This window comes from Crotalus tigris, unplaced genomic scaffold (genome assembly GCF_016545835.1).
Source record: "Crotalus tigris isolate CLP2741 ecotype Arizona unplaced genomic scaffold, ASM1654583v1 scf7180000024131.857555, whole genome shotgun sequence".
Taxonomy (NCBI): Eukaryota; Metazoa; Chordata; class Lepidosauria; order Squamata; family Viperidae; genus Crotalus; species Crotalus tigris.
The window spans coordinates 653,615-670,143 of NW_024100405.1; the positions used below are offsets into that span (position 1 = coordinate 653,615).

The window sequence follows — 16,529 nt, forward strand, 5'->3', positions numbered from 1 at the left end:
GAACACTTGAGTTTACACAAACTGTTAATCAAACCAAACAAAATACAAAATGTCTTTGTGTGATGTGTGACCCAAGTTTAACTTTCATTTTAGGTACAGAAAATATATCATATTGTACTGCATAAAATCAGAAGCAGAAGCTTGTATAGGAAGAGAGAGGGAAATAGTTTTATACAGATAAAACTAAATTTCCCCATATATTGTTGATCATGCCAACTGAAAATTCTGGAAACTATAATTCAATATATCTTGATGATACTACATTAGGAAAGACTGTCTTACATGTTTTTTGTGTACTTGCTGGTTGGCAGATTGATGTATCAACAGAATCATCTGAGAACATTGCTTTCATTCATGCAGTTTACTACTGGGTACTATATTGATATTCATGTCTAACACAAGGAAAGAGATTTTCCCATATCTCCCTTTGTTTTGTGATTCTAATACCTGGCACAGTTTGACAACAGAGTGCTGATGTTTTGCAATTTTTCCCCTTTTGGATTTCTGAAGTTCTCAGAAATCATTTGTAGGTATAGCTTCCTTCAATTTCTATTCTCCTTTATTGATTTTTTTCACTACATCCTTTCCCCCTCTCTCTGTTCAAGCTATAGATGCTCACAGATGCTCATGTGCATGGAGCATAAATCAAAAAGGAGATCTAATGCAATGATCCGTACCATTGCATCCAGATTCCTTTGGTGTCCTGCTCTTCATCAAAGATGCACAAGGGTGTTTGGTAACATGAAGTTGAGCAGAAGGCAAGATGTGAATGAACAGAAGATGGAAGACTCCTGAGATTGAGTTTAGAAATTTTCAATGCTATCACAATAGGAAATCTAAATTTTTCTAGTAGCTGTCTAGAATGACCAGCAGATGAGTTTTAAGATGTTATAATGCACTTACTGCACCTTATAAGGAAAACAGGTAGTGAAGAGTACGTGTAGCGTCCCAGACAATACTGTGGACCCTGCTCAAGCATGGCTTATATGCCGTGTCCTGAATAGAAGGAAGTGAACTACCAATATTTTTTTCTGCCATCCTCACCATTCTCCGCACCGCCTTCCTGTCTGAAGCAGTAATGCTTTCAAACCAGACAGTAATGCAATATGACACCATGCTTTCAATTGTCCCTCTATAAAAAGTGGTAAGGACAGGGGAAGGAAGATGTATTTTTCTCATGTGACACAGAAAAGGCACAGTAGTGCCTGCATTTTTTGTATCATTTCCATTTTCTATAGAAGGACAATTGAGAGCATTTTGTCATATTGCATTACTGTCTGGTTTGGAAGCATTACTGCTTCAGACAGAAAGGCGGTACAGAGAGTGGTGAGGGTGGCAGAAAAGATTATTGGTAGTTCACTTCCTTCTATTCAGGTCACGGCACATAAGTGATGCTTGAGCAGGGTCCACAGTATTGTCTGGGATGCTACACATCCTCTTCACTACCTATTTTTCTGGTTGCCTTTTGGGAAGAAGCTTTGTGGTATCTGAAGCAGAACATCCAGATTCAGTCACGGTTTTGTTCCATATAGCATCAACTATGTGAACTCTCAAGCTTCCTCTTTCCGCTATGTACTCAATGATTACTATATATATGTATGGATATAGGTATATGTGTGTATGTGTGTGTTTGTGTGTGTGTGTGTATATATGTATATATACATTTATATAGCATGAGTAATAATATTAAAAATATGAACCCTGGGTATATTCATATTTAAAATAAAATGAGCACCAAGGTAGTTAAAACTATAGAAGTTTAATTTAAAAACGCCAAGCTTTTGCCGTCACCTGCCGGCATCATCAGGGCTTAAAACCCTAGAATCCAAGGAAAAGAACGCAAATGAGGAGATACACGTAGATAAAGGGTGCAGGAAGAAACGGATCACCGGAGTACAATCTATCCAATTAGGTCCGATAACGAGATCAAGGAGCCGGGCGCAGACTCGGGCTTGCTTATAAGAGACTCTCCCACTCTCTGGCGTTTTAAGCCCTGATGATGCCGGCAGGTGACGGCGAAAGCTTGGCGTTTTTAAATTAAACTTTTATAGTTTTAACTACCTTGGTGCTCATTTTATTTTAAACATTTATATAGCATGTATATATGTGTGTTAAGTATGTATATGAGTTGATATATACTTTCTTTTGAGAGTAGGCAGCAGAATTTTATTTTTAATATGTGCCAGTGTGCTCACAGTAAAAAAAGGATAATAAAGGCTATCTTATCTATCTTATATTTGCAAGGATTATTTCACCCATGTATGAAAACACTTGAAATTACAATCAATTCATGAACAAAGCCATTGGCTTCACTGACTCACCACCAAATGGTCTTCCATTTCAGAATTCACTTGTTTCTGGTTATTTGGTTTTAGCTCTTTATTCTCTTCAGGGAGATTTTCTTCCCTCTCTTGCTCTGCTTCTTCAAATTCATCTTCTCCCTGGTTGTTGGGATCATCAGCTGGGTTGATATCATCCATGACTGTCTTCTTCATTTACAAGATGAAGTGAAAAAAAAATATTCAACAACAATATATATTTCACTACAATACCACCACCGTCACTTAGGTTTAACATATTATGAACTAACTAGCACTTTCTGGATATACCCTAGTAATACAGAAATGCATTCTATATTTATATTCTTTCAACATAAAACCTGTATAATATGTTCAATGTAGAAATTTATATTCTGCTTTTTCTTCCATTAGAAGAAAAATACAATATGTCAGCAGGATAAATACACAGATGAAGGCAGTATGAAATATATTGATAAATTAGCTTTAAAAAAAAAAACGGTAAGCAAGCAGAACAGAAAGTAAATTCAGGTACAAATTCCTTTCAGGAAATAAGGTACGTTACTCATCTTATTTGTATAATAAGAGCGCTGTAAACATTTTTAAAAAAGGGTGCCCTGCAAATATTTTGGATACAATTGCTGTTTGGGGATAATGAGTACTATAGTCCACGTTCTCTTCAGGAATCTTGTGCATGACCACAAGCAAGATTTAGGATAATGGATGGGCTCTATAGTATGGCAGCCACAAACCTCTCACCCAGTTGCTATGTTGTGATATGCACATACAGTACAATAGCTAACTTGTTTTTTTAAAAAATCCCACAAAAATTGAAAAACTTTTTCTTCAAAAATCCTTGAAAAACAGGTAATACTAAAATAATAATGGGGTTCATATATTGGATTAAACCATGTGGTTAAAGCTTGATATTGATTTTGCAAAACGTAATAACCTAGCCATTATGATTCTAAACTATTATTTATAGCTTATAGACAGGATATTTGAAACACTGTCCCAAAATCACTCAGTAGGCTTTATGACCAAACACAGGTTGGTTCACTCATCATGGAAAATCAGAAAATGGTTTATTTGATATAGGCTTAGTTTGCTGTTTGAGCTCAGAAATTATGTCATGTAAATAAAATTGTGGCTTTGCTTGATATGTAAATAGACTTGAAGGTCAAGTCCACTCATTGCATGATTTGTTTTGCTGTTAGAGTAATTCATTCTGTTAGATTGGTTCTGTCTTCTCATCTTGCAAATTAGTCTTCATGAGTACAATTATAACAACAGAAGATAGGTAAGCCCATAATGCATTAAAGTCATCTAGATTCATCTCTTCTCAACATAGATTTTCATCCTGTAAGTTAATATAGTGTAAGCTTGATCTTGGAAATTATTATAGCTACTGAACTATAAACATGCAAGCCAGGATGAAATCTCATGCTTAAAAGAATAACAGAATTGGAAGAGAATTGGAGGTCTTCTAGTCCAACCCCCTGCTCAAGCAGGAAATCCTGACCTATAGCATTTCAGACAAACGGCTGTCCAATCTCTTTTTTTCAAAGACATGATTGGGTATTTAAGAAAGTAACTACCTCATGCCCTCAATGCCCCTGCTATTGGTTTTATACCCATATATATTCCTGGATGGCATTCTGAAGACTCTATAATAGACTCTTTTTATAGTCTTTTCCCTTGAATTGGCATTTATTTAGAAAAATGTGATACACATCTTTGCTGAAATCAAAAGGCACTCCGATGGAATTCACTTAGTATTATTTAAACACTCTCATACACAGCTCTTCTTTACTTTTTCCCAAAAACAGTCCCTGGAGAAAAGAGTCTAAAGATACTTTTTCTTTTCATAATGCATCAAGATCCTTCACCTCTAGACATACTGTTCTTTTTTGTTTTTATAACAAGACTGTGAAGCTCAGTAGTGGGATGTTGTATGGGTAACTGGCAATCATTGTTCTAATTTTTGTTTTCCCCAAACTTCTTAAAATTATCATGACTTCAGGCCTGACCAGCTTTATGTTTACCCCTTTCTGGAAAAGAATTAACGTATGTCTCCCGATAAAGGAGAATATTTGTAGCTCAGGGTTGAAATAAGGGGTCCTTGGTGCTCTCTGAGTTTGGCTGTTTTCTTTTTCTATAACATATTTCTGTAATACAAACTGCTATTGTGTATGCAATCATACAAACACAAATACATATTCTCTCTTGAGATAAGTAGTATTATATAAAGCACAGGACGGTGAGAAGTACAGGTAATCTTTGATTAGAGACTGTTTGAAGTTATGGCAGACTCCCCAATAGTTATTTATGACTCAATTTTGAAGTTACAATGACTGCACCCAGATGATCACATTTTTGGGTGCTTGGTAATCAGCTCATTTTTGTGATTGTTGCAGCATCTCACAGTTATGTGACAGTGATTTTCAGTGGGTTTTTTTTGCCAGTTTCCAGCATTTGCTCCCAGTTTACAATAAAAATGCAAATTGGGTAAAATTGCTTCACTTAACAACCATGATGTTTGCTTAATCATTGCTGCAAGAAATGATATAAAATCGGGTCCAGTCACACGGTGATATGCTTAACAATCGCAACAACCTATGGTTTCAATTATGGTCATAAGTTAAGGACTACCAGTAGCGACAAAAGGAATATATTTGTTTTATAACTGATCCTCATACATCTTCTCTATATGATCAAGGGACCTCCACATTTTTGTACTGGTCATTCACTTTTCTATTTAGTTCATGCTCATTCATCACCCATTCATTCTTGACCTATTCTTGTTGCTTTAGCATCCACAGAGACATACACACTTCTTAACTACTCTATTCCAACTACATTCAAGCACACTGTTCAGAATGCAGAGTTGCAAGCAAAATCTGAACACAGCTTAAAGTTCAATCCTGACAGGGCTCAAGGTTGACTCAACCTTCCATCCTTCTGAAGACACTGAGTGTTGGGGGCAATATGCTGACATTGTATACCTCCCGGAGAATGCTGCAAAGCCCTATGGGACGGTATATCAGTCTAAGAGTGCTATTGTTATTGCTATTCAAGTTAGTTCTGTTATTTCAGTTTATCAACTCTTTTTTGGGTACAGAATGGGTTTAAATTGATTGATTGATTGATTGATTGAATACATTAGCTAGAAAAGAATCTGTTTCTCTTGAAAAGTTGCTGAGAAGCAGCCTTGATGGTACTACTGCCACTTACTGGTTCTTCGTTTTGCTCATTCTCTGACTGGTACTCCAGCTCTGGGTCCTGTTGCTCATTTGCATTATTCTGATCATCATCTTCTACTCTGCTTGGATACTGGTTCTGTCTCTCATAATCTAATTGAAAAATAAATCCATTTCAGTCCTTCTTCCCCACAAGCAGGAAGCACCATCACAAGCTTAATTCCACAGCTGGAAACAGCATTAAAAACAGCATCTCAGCTTTGGATGCAGTGTGAAAATCATAACACCAAAAAAAATGACACATTCTACTCATAAGCTAAGTGTCTTTTGCCTATATTGGAAATGATCAACCAATAAAATGGTTATGTTAATATTTATATTTTAAATATTCCATAATTTCTGTTTCAAGAGATTTTTTTTTCCAGATGGAATTCAGCTTAATGGTAATTTTAAACTATTTTTTTAATGGTTAAGCTCTATTATATGCTATTACTTGTCTTAAGTGGGATATAAATCCTATGAAAAAAGTATCAGAAAAATAAGACAAACTGTTGACAGGGAAGATAATTATTACTTACTTTCATCTTCTTTATGTACACCTGCTTCTCTTCCTTGCACGATATCCTGATCTACATTGTCATAATGGGATTGCTGGCTGAAATGATTGGAAGGTCTGTTAATTCAGATTCATACAGAAGGAACCCTTTCTGATATACAACATGTGGGGTGATTAATGCTATGTTTCTTTTTTGCTCCAGGCTGGCTTAACATTACCCAGAAGGTGGACGAATGAGCACACGCACACAAAAAAAATACCATCAAATTCTTGATTTACTTAGGTCAGTATAATATAATTATCTGTAGTTCTCCAAAGTCTAAGACAAAATTCCTTCCCAACCTTACTTGAAGAGGCCAGGAATTGAACTTGAGATGTTCCATCTCACGAATTCCTATTTTATTAGGAAAACATGATCTCTCCTTCTGAACTAAAGCCCATCCTATTGATAAAGAAACATAGGAACATGTCTTACTCTGAATTAGAGCACCAGTCCATCCAGCTCACCAATTGCTGGAGTTTCAAAGGACGGTTATGATAATTTTTCCCACTACTTCCAATCTTTCTATACAATTTGTCAAGTAATAAATCGTTCCAAAGAAGTCTGAGATGGATTGCTGGTTGACAGCAGAAAAACAGCAGAATCTTTCTTAGTATCTCTTTACGCCTAGGAATACGCACGCTACTTGGTGTCTGCCATTTGGCTTTACGTAAAATAACTTTCCCCTTAAACCTTAACCAAATTGAAGAAACAAATGTATGCAAATAAATGGAAAGCTTCATCCTCTAGGACCACAACTGTTTTCAACATTGTCTAGGCCCAATGGTGGCTGCAGTCTAGTGCTTTATGAAGAAGCATTCTCTACATTTACCTTAAATAATAGAAAAGTACGTTGGGGAGGTAGAAAGCATTGAGGGTGGTAGTGAGTAGAAGCTGAGAAGCAAACAATTTAATGTTTTTGTTTTTGCTTTCTAGTAAACTAGTTCCAAGTGGCAACGATTTTGTGAGAACAACCCAAGAAATGTTCTCAAAATCCCAAACGTGACTATTATATCAAAAAGGTGCTATCTCTGGTTTAAACAGTGCCAATAATAGGGCTGCCTTCCACAGGAAAAAAAAATCAGCATAAAAAACAGACAGTAATATATCTCAGTGTACTGTATATACAAAGATACATGTATTCTGTGTGTCTGTTGTCTGCCTGACTTTATCTGCTCATAGTTTATACAAACAATGGTGAAGTGGAACAATGCCATATGAATCATTTAAAGGATTCATAAAGGATACACAGGCATTCTTTTGCAGACCATTTGAGACACACAATCCCAATACTGAAAACTTTAAAAGTCCCTTTTTGAGGGCAACCATTACAAATGCCATCTTGTAAACAGTTACTTGTTAGATAGGCAATTCATTAGAGAATTGCCTGTGTTCCTCTCAGGCCTTGTTTATGTACCTATTATTTACTACCCTGAAATAGAAAAAAATCAAAATGGGGCCAGCATTCTAAGAATTTCGCAAGTCTAGACTTTTCTGACCAATTAAACTTTCTTCCTTTCTCAGGTATGGGAGGGCGGGGCAGAGAGTATTTGTGGCAAAGACAACCTGAGCTGTTGCTTAAATTGTTCTTCATCCTGTTCGGCCTGCCTCCTCAGCATCAGCTCTCTCTCTTCAAGTTGCTGCTGCCGATGCAACTGTTCCTGAAGTCTCTCGTGATGCAGAGCCTCCTGGTGCTCTCTGAGGCGGCTGGCTTCTTCTTCTCTCCGGGAAGCCAGCTTCTGTTGCTCCAGCTGCTGCTCATAAGGCAATTTGTACCTTGTTACAGTCTTTGGTGTGGGTGGCTCCTGGCGGAACACACATATAAGATCGCTCAAGTAATGTAACATTTTGTTTTGCATGCAGGAGACCCCAAATTCACTTTGGCATCCCAGAAGGCATAGAAAAACATATGCATAAAACTTTAAACAAGGGGTTGTCAACTTGTAGCCTCATTTTCAAAGCCCTCTGTAATTCCAGCTTTTGGTAAGAAAAATTTATTACTGTGTCATACTTAGGAAAAGAGACAGGGAAACAGACCTAATTAGTGCCATATTAAATCCCAGAAAATCTACATGGCCTCACTCACATTTGGCTATGGCTCCAATACTAATTACTTAAACTTCACCCCTTCCTCATTTACATTTATTATACCCACCCACAACTAATTTTTCTCAAGACAAGGTATTCTCATGATATAAAAAAAGCTCTCATTCCTCAAGAGCCAGCGAAAACAATATTAGGCTGAACAAGACAACAGTTTGAAATAGGTGTAGGACAGACTTTGAATGGAAAGTCTGGATACATCCTTTGGCAGCAGAAATCAAGGATGACTAGAGAGATATGACAATTTTAAATGTTTATGAGCTAGATTAAATGTTCAACTTTCTATCATTTTATTCTTCCTTAGAATGAATAGTAAGGAACAATATAGACAACATCAAATTTTGGCATTGGGACAATAGTTTCAGAAGCCTGAAAACATCAGGAGGGCTTGGCACACTGTATAAGCTTCAATTTGAAAATCAGTTGAAACAAACGAAAAAGTATATTTTGTTGCCCCAAGATATGACCTAGAAAGTAGAAGAATTTCTTGACAAGTTCTATTTATACTTCTGTACAAAATGTGACCTGCATAAACTATACCTCTGGGATTCTGGCTGCTGGCTGCATATCATATTTAAATGAAAGGATTTGCCAAAATATTAAGTTACACCAAGGTGGAGGAAAGAGCATTCTGGATTCGTAAAGAGAAATCTGCAAGTAAAAAATCTGCCTTTTAGACTAACAAGATTCTGTTTATGTATCCATACAATAAAGTAGAATTAATTGAACTGGGCATGCTTTTTTTCTGGATTATATTGCAGGGCAGACATTAGTCTTGCCAGTCTGAAAGTACATTTTTTCCACATCGCCTTTTCAACCCAAGAATCTAGGAAGAGTCCTTTCTGAGATATTTGCCACACTCACATTCCTGTTGTGGACTAAGCTGCCTCTTATCTGAATGTTCCCTGGCTGCACTCTTCCCCTTTCTCCCAAGGTCATTCCCTCATACCATTACATTGGCCTTTTTGTTACAAATGCAATGAAGTCCAAGTTAGTGTACAATCCAACAGCTGTTTCTTCCCCATTAAGTACAAATTAATCCAACCACTATCAATGGCAGGAGGCACCCAGAGGTTGCTGCCAAGCAATGATAACCTAAAATTCTCAATAAGTGTATCTTAATAATCAAAGATGGCCAATTGATTTACTTCCTGCAAATGGTTCTAAGACTTAACCAGCCTTGGCCAATCTCAGAATTGCTAAGCAGAATCAGACTTCATTAGCACTCAGATGGGAAATCACAAGAAGTCCTAAGGTTGTATTCTAGACAGAAAAGTTTTTTTTTTTAAAAAAAAAAAGATGGCAAATAATTTTCATTATTGCCACAGAAAGAACAATGAAGATGTCCATGAACAATATGAAGATGTCCACCAAGAGTCAAACTTGATTTGAGGAAAACTGCTTTTTTAAACATGCAAATATTCTTATGGGGAAAAGGGGGCCCACCTGTGAATGGTTGTGTTCTCCAACCGTGTTGTTTTCCTCGTCAGTCTGTTCTTTCTCCTTCCATTCATGCTCTTCTGGGATTTGATCGAGATCATCTGTTAAGTGTTCTGGTTGCCCAGCTTGCTCCATTTCTTCTTCTTCTAATTCTTTTTTCTGCTCTTCTTCATCTTGCTCTACATGTTGTTCCTCATCTTCTCCTGCTTCTTGCTTTTCTTGAATATTTAATTCCCGTGGCCCGTGACCTTCCATCACTTTTCTGTCAGGATGAAAAAGTTCTTCGGTCTGTTCTCTTCCTTCCCTAGGGCTTACTTTAATAGCCTCTTCTCCCCCTTGTGATTGCTCACCATTTTGCATAATCTACAATAATATAAATCATTAAATCTGAGAGGTTAGTTTCAAACAATATGCTTCTGGACTATACACTGAACTTCAAGGGATTTATTTCCTGTCAAGTTTTCAATGGTCTGATGTGGCAGTTATAATATTGGGCTAGAATTGGGGAGATCCCCTCAACCATGGAAGCTCATTTAGATGACTTCAGATCAGATATTATCGCTTTGTCCAATCTACTTTGCAAGATTGTTGTTCTTTCTTTTTGTAGTTTGCTATTACAGGGAAAAAAATGGAGGAAGAAGTTCTTGTGTATGGTACCTAGATTTCCTGGAGGAATATTAATCTCATCAGCATATAAATCACGATAGATACATTGTGAAAGTCAGAATATACATCATAAAAAATGTCTACAGTGATGCAGAGAAGGGAAAAATAGAACAGCTTTTGAAAGGAGTTTTGGAAGTTTTGCCTGGTGAAAAATACAAAATTCAAAATGTTACTTTTTACTGCTAAAAGGCGAGGTAGTTTAGAATTGGATCATCTATGAACTGCTTACATCCCTAGGAGACTATGTACGTTTTGTGATAGTTCACTGATAATAGGTCCGTTTAAGCTGCAAATGGCGAAAGACAAAGGTTGGTTGCTTTTCAGTTTATGTCCCTAAAACAAATGTTCTGTTTTTTATTTTTGTTTACAAAGGCCATAAAAACATAAGCATTTCCATTTATTTTTGCTGTGAGCTTTGTTGAACTTAAAAACTCAGTCTAGGGTCTTGAAATGGATCTTTGAACATGGCTCCAGAGATCCTCCAAACAGTTGCTACTGAATTAGGTTTAATGACTAAAAGAAATAAATAAAAACACATTGTTATAATTAATATTATAATAACCATAAGAGAATTAATTATAAGAACTGTATTTTAATTATTTCAATTTTAATTCCACTTTCATTTGTCTTAAGCCTACCCACATTTCTATGCTGTCCATTTGTGGCTCTTCCTCCTTTTAAAAAAAAAGTTGTTTATCTTGTTTAGAAGAAATCCAGATTGTTGGCTAAACTGTTGATGTATTTCACACTATTTTTATTATTATTATTTTTTTAAATGTAACTAGGGCAAAGGATCATTTTTAAACATTTTACTGCAATTTTTGCCTATAATGTCTTGCTGTAAGGAATTTAGGCATTTTTAAAGAAAGTACTTGTGTGCCTCGATACACATCTTACATAATTCAAAAGCTATCCCTCAGTCAATTCACATTCTCCAAGATGAATAGCCTAAGGATCAAGAATAGAAAAAGGAAGGTAAATACAATATACAGGGGACAACCCTGTAAGGTCCAGGGAATTATGTTGCCATGTTTTATTAATGGAAATAGCTTTATTCCGAGACAAAGTGAGCACTGAAATAATTATTGGACTTATTACACACAAATTAAGTGGAATCTTTACAGAACCCAATTTTAGCTTTAACCTGTATTACTCTCTAAAACTATTTGGCTAGAAATTGCTGTATTATAATGCTAGACTTTAATCCATCACAACGTGAATAGATATTTAAGAATAAATTTACATGTACATATTTCATCAAAGATAGAAACAGATGTTTCCCATCATTTATTATGACTCGGGAATTAAGGTCATATTAAGCAGAGTCTGGTAGCAATTTCAGCACTGAATTCCTTCCCATCGTTGGGAATCAGACTGCTAAGACATTAAGAGCTGGGACATCAACAGGTAGACGTTCATGTGTGAAATTAGCCCTAAAAAAACTCAATTTGCCTATGCAAATCGGTATTTTTGCTTCACAGCTAATGTCCCATATCAGTAACATTCTTGAAACCCATTTTCCTCAATCCCACAATTACTTCCTAGAGCTATATTTTACTGATCTGAAATACCCATCCCTGCCGTTTATTCTTTTTTGATTTCATTATTTTTTTTCATTCCAATCTTAAAGAAAAGAAAAAAAGCAGACTTACAGATTTTCATTAGAAAACAAAACTGAAGCTGTTTATACCCAAACAAGATGATATCTGGAATTTAGACTGCTTCACCTTGCTTAAACTATAATAATGTGACATTTGAAAAGAGCAAAGATCTCTATCAATGTTTTATTAAACACAAGCATTCAGAGAGGGGCCATATATGCATGGTTGTCCATATGCTATGGGGAAAAAAAAAGACACAAAGGTCTTTTTTCTGATTACTTCCAGCCTGGGCAACCTAAGCTAAATCAATGCTGTGATTCATACTTTTATGTTACAGACCACTAGACCAAGGGCTGCATTTTCTTGATGCAAGCAACCAGTCTTCCAATTAAAACATCTCCCCCAAACTGATACAAATGGAACAGGGAGGGACAAAAAACATGAATAGGGTAACAAATGCTGGGTCACAACCTGTTCCCTTGTTATAGTTAAATAGGACAAGATGGTAATAGTTGCTGAAAATCAATGGCACATTTTTTTTACCATTTTATGCTGGAAAACACTGAAAAGCTGTCTTAAATCAGCAACAAAGGTCGGAAACAGCCCAACTAGAAAATCCCAGCCTTATCCATATCCAAGATGCTTTGCATTATTGCATACTGTGACCTTGAAAGTGGGAGAGAAAGAGAAAGGAAAAATAAGCAAAGAGATACCACCTCTTTTGGCCACCTTAGCTGTTCATGGGTCAACTGGAAGGAGCTTCATTCTCCTTCTCAGGTGCAAAAGAAAATTAAAAATAAAACCTAGGGGGGGAGGAAATTCCCTCCCCCCCAAAAAAAATGTTGATGAAAAATCCTCTGCATCTGAAGAAATGTACATCTCAAGAGCAGAAGAAAGCAGAGACACCAAGGGAAGGATGGCTGATACAACTTCCACCATTGCTGGTGACCAAAGACAGATTGCTTTTAGGAAGTTAGGATTAGTAATTTTTTGAAACAGATAACAAATATGTTTACACTCTAGTGCAGTGGTTCTCAACCTGTGGGTCGCAACCCCATTTGGGGTCAAACAACCATTTCACGGGGGTCGCCAAACAATGCAGTCCGCCATTTTTCCCCCTTTTCCTTAGCTGTGCTACTCCCTTTTATTCTATTGGCTTTTGAAAGCCAATAGAATAGACTCTCTTGAATAGAGTCTAATTCTATTGGCTTTCAAAAGCCAATAGGAATTGTCCAGGCTGTCTCTGCCCTGCTGAGCCGCCAAAAGTCCCATTCTGCAAACGGTGCTGCAAGTTGTCTGCAGCGAAGGCGAGCTGTCTGGAAGTTTCCACCCCTCCCTGCTGAGCAACTACTAAAAATGTAAGTAAAAGAGGGCCAGGGGTGGGAGGTGGCAGGCCGACGGGCACAGGGAGGGTTGCTGGTACACGTGGGGCCCAGAGGGTGGCTTACCTCCCTTGGGCTGGGCCAGCTGGTGGCCCAGCCGGTGGTCGGCCTACGCCGTCGCTGCCCCTTGCCAGCTACGCCTCGGCCGGCGCAGGGGGCGGCACCACGCATGTGCGGTGCTCCCGGGCAGGGAAAGTCCTCGACTTACGACCGGTTGGGTAGTCCTTGACTTACGACTGGTTGGGTAGTCCTCAACTTACGACCAGTTGGGGGTCGCGGCATTAAAAAGGTTGAGAACCACTGTTCTAGTGGGTAGGTAGGCAGTGCCTACCACTGCTAAGGAATGCCTGGACACTTCCCTTCCCAGATGCCTTTTGGATGGATGGATGGATGGATGGACGGGAAGCAGGCAGGCAGGTAAAGCGAAGCACCAGCCATTTATTTACGTACATATTAATTGAATATGTATACCACCCAACTCTCAACAATTCTGTGAGGTTCACTAAGTAAAATACAGAAAAATAACAATAAAGCAATACAAAAACAAAGACCAAGGAACGAAATATGATATCATATTTATTTATAGAATGGCTTTGAGCTCCACAAAGGTCCCAAAAGGACACCAGAGAAAAAAGTAAACCAAGCAGCTTCACTTTCCTCATCAACTTGCTTTACACTGAAGAAATGATAAAAATTTTCCTTATTAAGACAAAGAAACCATGTGGTTCTCCTCAACAAGGTGCTCTGTATCACTCCGAAGCCTCAAATGACAGGCCCAATATCTGGCAGTGACTTGTTCAGCTGCAACTTGTACAAAAGTCACTGACTAGAAACACCAGAAGAGCATCCTGCCCAAGTGCTCAGGACGCATAGAAACTGATTTATAGATAGTGTTACCTACAAACCCAAGCAAACTTCAAGTGATAACTTTGAAATACTGTTGACATGAAGTACCCTGTGAAAGATTTACACAACTCTAGTGGAAAGCTTTCTGATAAGTTGGTATATCCAATATACAGTAGTAGCCAATTGTGGGCGTATCTGCCAATTACATTAAAGATGTCAAATGGGACTCCGTGCACATGTTTACGCTTACTATGTGAGGTAGGATACTCTGTTTTCCATCATCCATCCATTCAATTTTCTGCCCATGTTCTGCCTTGCATTAATATTTCTGCCTAGTATCAATTAATAATATTAACACTTAATAAGTTAAGTATTCTGCTGCAGTGCTGTAGAAAGTCAGCTAGTGGAGTTCCTTTTCCTGGCCAGCTTTAAGAAAGATTGCCTCTCCAGCCTTGATGAAAACTGCAGTTGTTAGCTTTCTAGCTGAGCTTTGCATTGGCTGGATGCACCTGTCAGTAGCTACAAGGAAAAGGAAAGGTAAGTGGACCTGGTTGTGGTAGGACAGAGAGAAGGCCAGTGGGGAGGGAAGGAAGAAACCAGGAGTGGTGGTGGGGAGGCAGGAGGCCTGAATGTTTCTGGCAAATTTCCTCATCCCAGAACTACCAAGGTCTCCCCCACCCAGTGAGGCATGGGAAGGGCTGGATTGTGATCATTGAGTGAGATAGTCATGTAGATGTCTTGCTTAATGGCCATGACAATTTACAACCAAAATTCCAGGCTCAATTGTGGTCATAAGTCAAGGACCACCTGTATTTCAACTAGGCTTCACCTTACTTCACTCAGAGAGCAGTCCTGCCCATTATTTATTTAAGATCACAACCCCAAATATCAGAAAAGCTTTTACATTGGCTCATTGTAATACGACCTCATTTTTTCTTTGGGAGGGTAGTGTTTTTTTTTGCAATATTTCTTTCTTTTCAATGCCATCTTTACTTATGTGGTGAGAAGTAAATCTAGGCAGGTTGGAGGATAACTGCCTAGTAGATGATCAGGAATTAGACATTTCAGATATGATATCCAGATTCTGTCACCTGATGGAAGGCAAACAACTGCTTCAAGTAAAGTGAATTACAAAATGGCGAGCACATGGGATGTTGCACTTAAAGATCTGAGGTAATTCACTGCAGCCAAAACTGATGTTGTTAAGTGTGATGTTTCATTTAACAACTGTGCAGCTTAGCAGTGGAGTTGCTAGTTCCAACTGTGGTTGATAAGTGTGGACTACTTTTGTGTGTATTGGTATACTATGCTGCTTTGTTCTTGAAATATCTATTACCTTTTAAGTTATCCTGGGCTATGACTTAACATATCCCATGCTGACTTACCATTCTGATGTCAAACATATACTGTAGAATTTATTCAGAAGACCCCCGATTAGCCCAACAAAGGTACAAATTGACCATTTTGAATGTCCTTACTTGGAAACCATCATCATCCTCTATTTGGAGTAGTGAAAATTCTTGATCTCCAACAGGCCAAAGAGTTATGGCCAGAGTCATCTATAATTTCATGTGGACCTGCTCTGTAAATATCCTTGCTAAACCTTCTGACAACTTTAGGTAACTAAGTCTGAACATTTTTTGTGATAGCAATAGTGGAGAATATGTGTAGCTTAGGGTTGAAATGTCGGAATCTTGCTATTCACAAAGCCGGCTTTTTTCTTGCAAACATTTCATTAATTGTGACAATTGCAAAAGGAAAATCAAGCTCAGTAAACATGAAAATCCCCAAAGAAACATTTTTAATGAATATTTATGTTTTATGTCATTTTAAATGAAGACTGGCCATTTCTGACAGCTTTCTGCTGAATTCTTTTATACTTTAGACACACATAACAAAATAAGTCCTACATCGTAGTGTTGGCTATGCAAACAGCCCTCCCCAGATAACACAAATGCTTTTCCATAACTGAAAATCTGAACATCTAGAAATCACATTTCACCACTGTCCTTTCACCTTATGTTGATTTAACAATCAACTGGTACCTCAGTACTCATCGTTAATTGGTTCTGGGAGGCACAATGAGTACCAAACAATTTTTCTCTCGTATGGAATAATATAGTGAGTCCAAGACAGCCGACACTGACAAGTTCTACTTTGTCAGATGAGTACCGGGACAACATTGTTGCATAAAAATGCATTGAGTACCAAATTCGATGAGTTTCAAGGCAGTTGAGGTACCACCAAGGTACCACTATGGTTAAATTCTGCAATTCTTATTGCTGTATTTATGAAGCTGAATTTGTCATAGCAACCAAGGTAGAATAATAATTGGTGTCTTCTTCATGTTCTGTACTACAACTGCCACCATCATTTTATCTGAATCTGATACCCTTAA

General features: G+C 37.7%; 1 protein-coding gene across 3 annotated transcripts in view; it reads right to left on the bottom strand.

The window, feature by feature from the left end:
* Nucleotides 1-16,529, bottom strand: part of GOLIM4 (golgi integral membrane protein 4) — a 59,860-nt gene that overhangs the window by 11,612 nt on the left and 31,719 nt on the right. For all 3 annotated transcript variants that reach the window (XM_039322814.1, XM_039322813.1, XM_039322812.1), the window contains 5 exons: nucleotides 9,643-9,999; nucleotides 7,660-7,898; nucleotides 6,076-6,152; nucleotides 5,532-5,650; nucleotides 2,322-2,489 (listed from right to left, as the gene is read on the bottom strand). In XM_039322814.1, coding sequence (XP_039178748.1) covers nucleotides 2,322-2,489; nucleotides 5,532-5,650; nucleotides 6,076-6,152; nucleotides 7,660-7,898; nucleotides 9,643-9,999 — 960 coding nt within the window. The remainder of the gene's footprint in view (nucleotides 1-2,321; nucleotides 2,490-5,531; nucleotides 5,651-6,075; nucleotides 6,153-7,659; nucleotides 7,899-9,642; nucleotides 10,000-16,529) is intronic.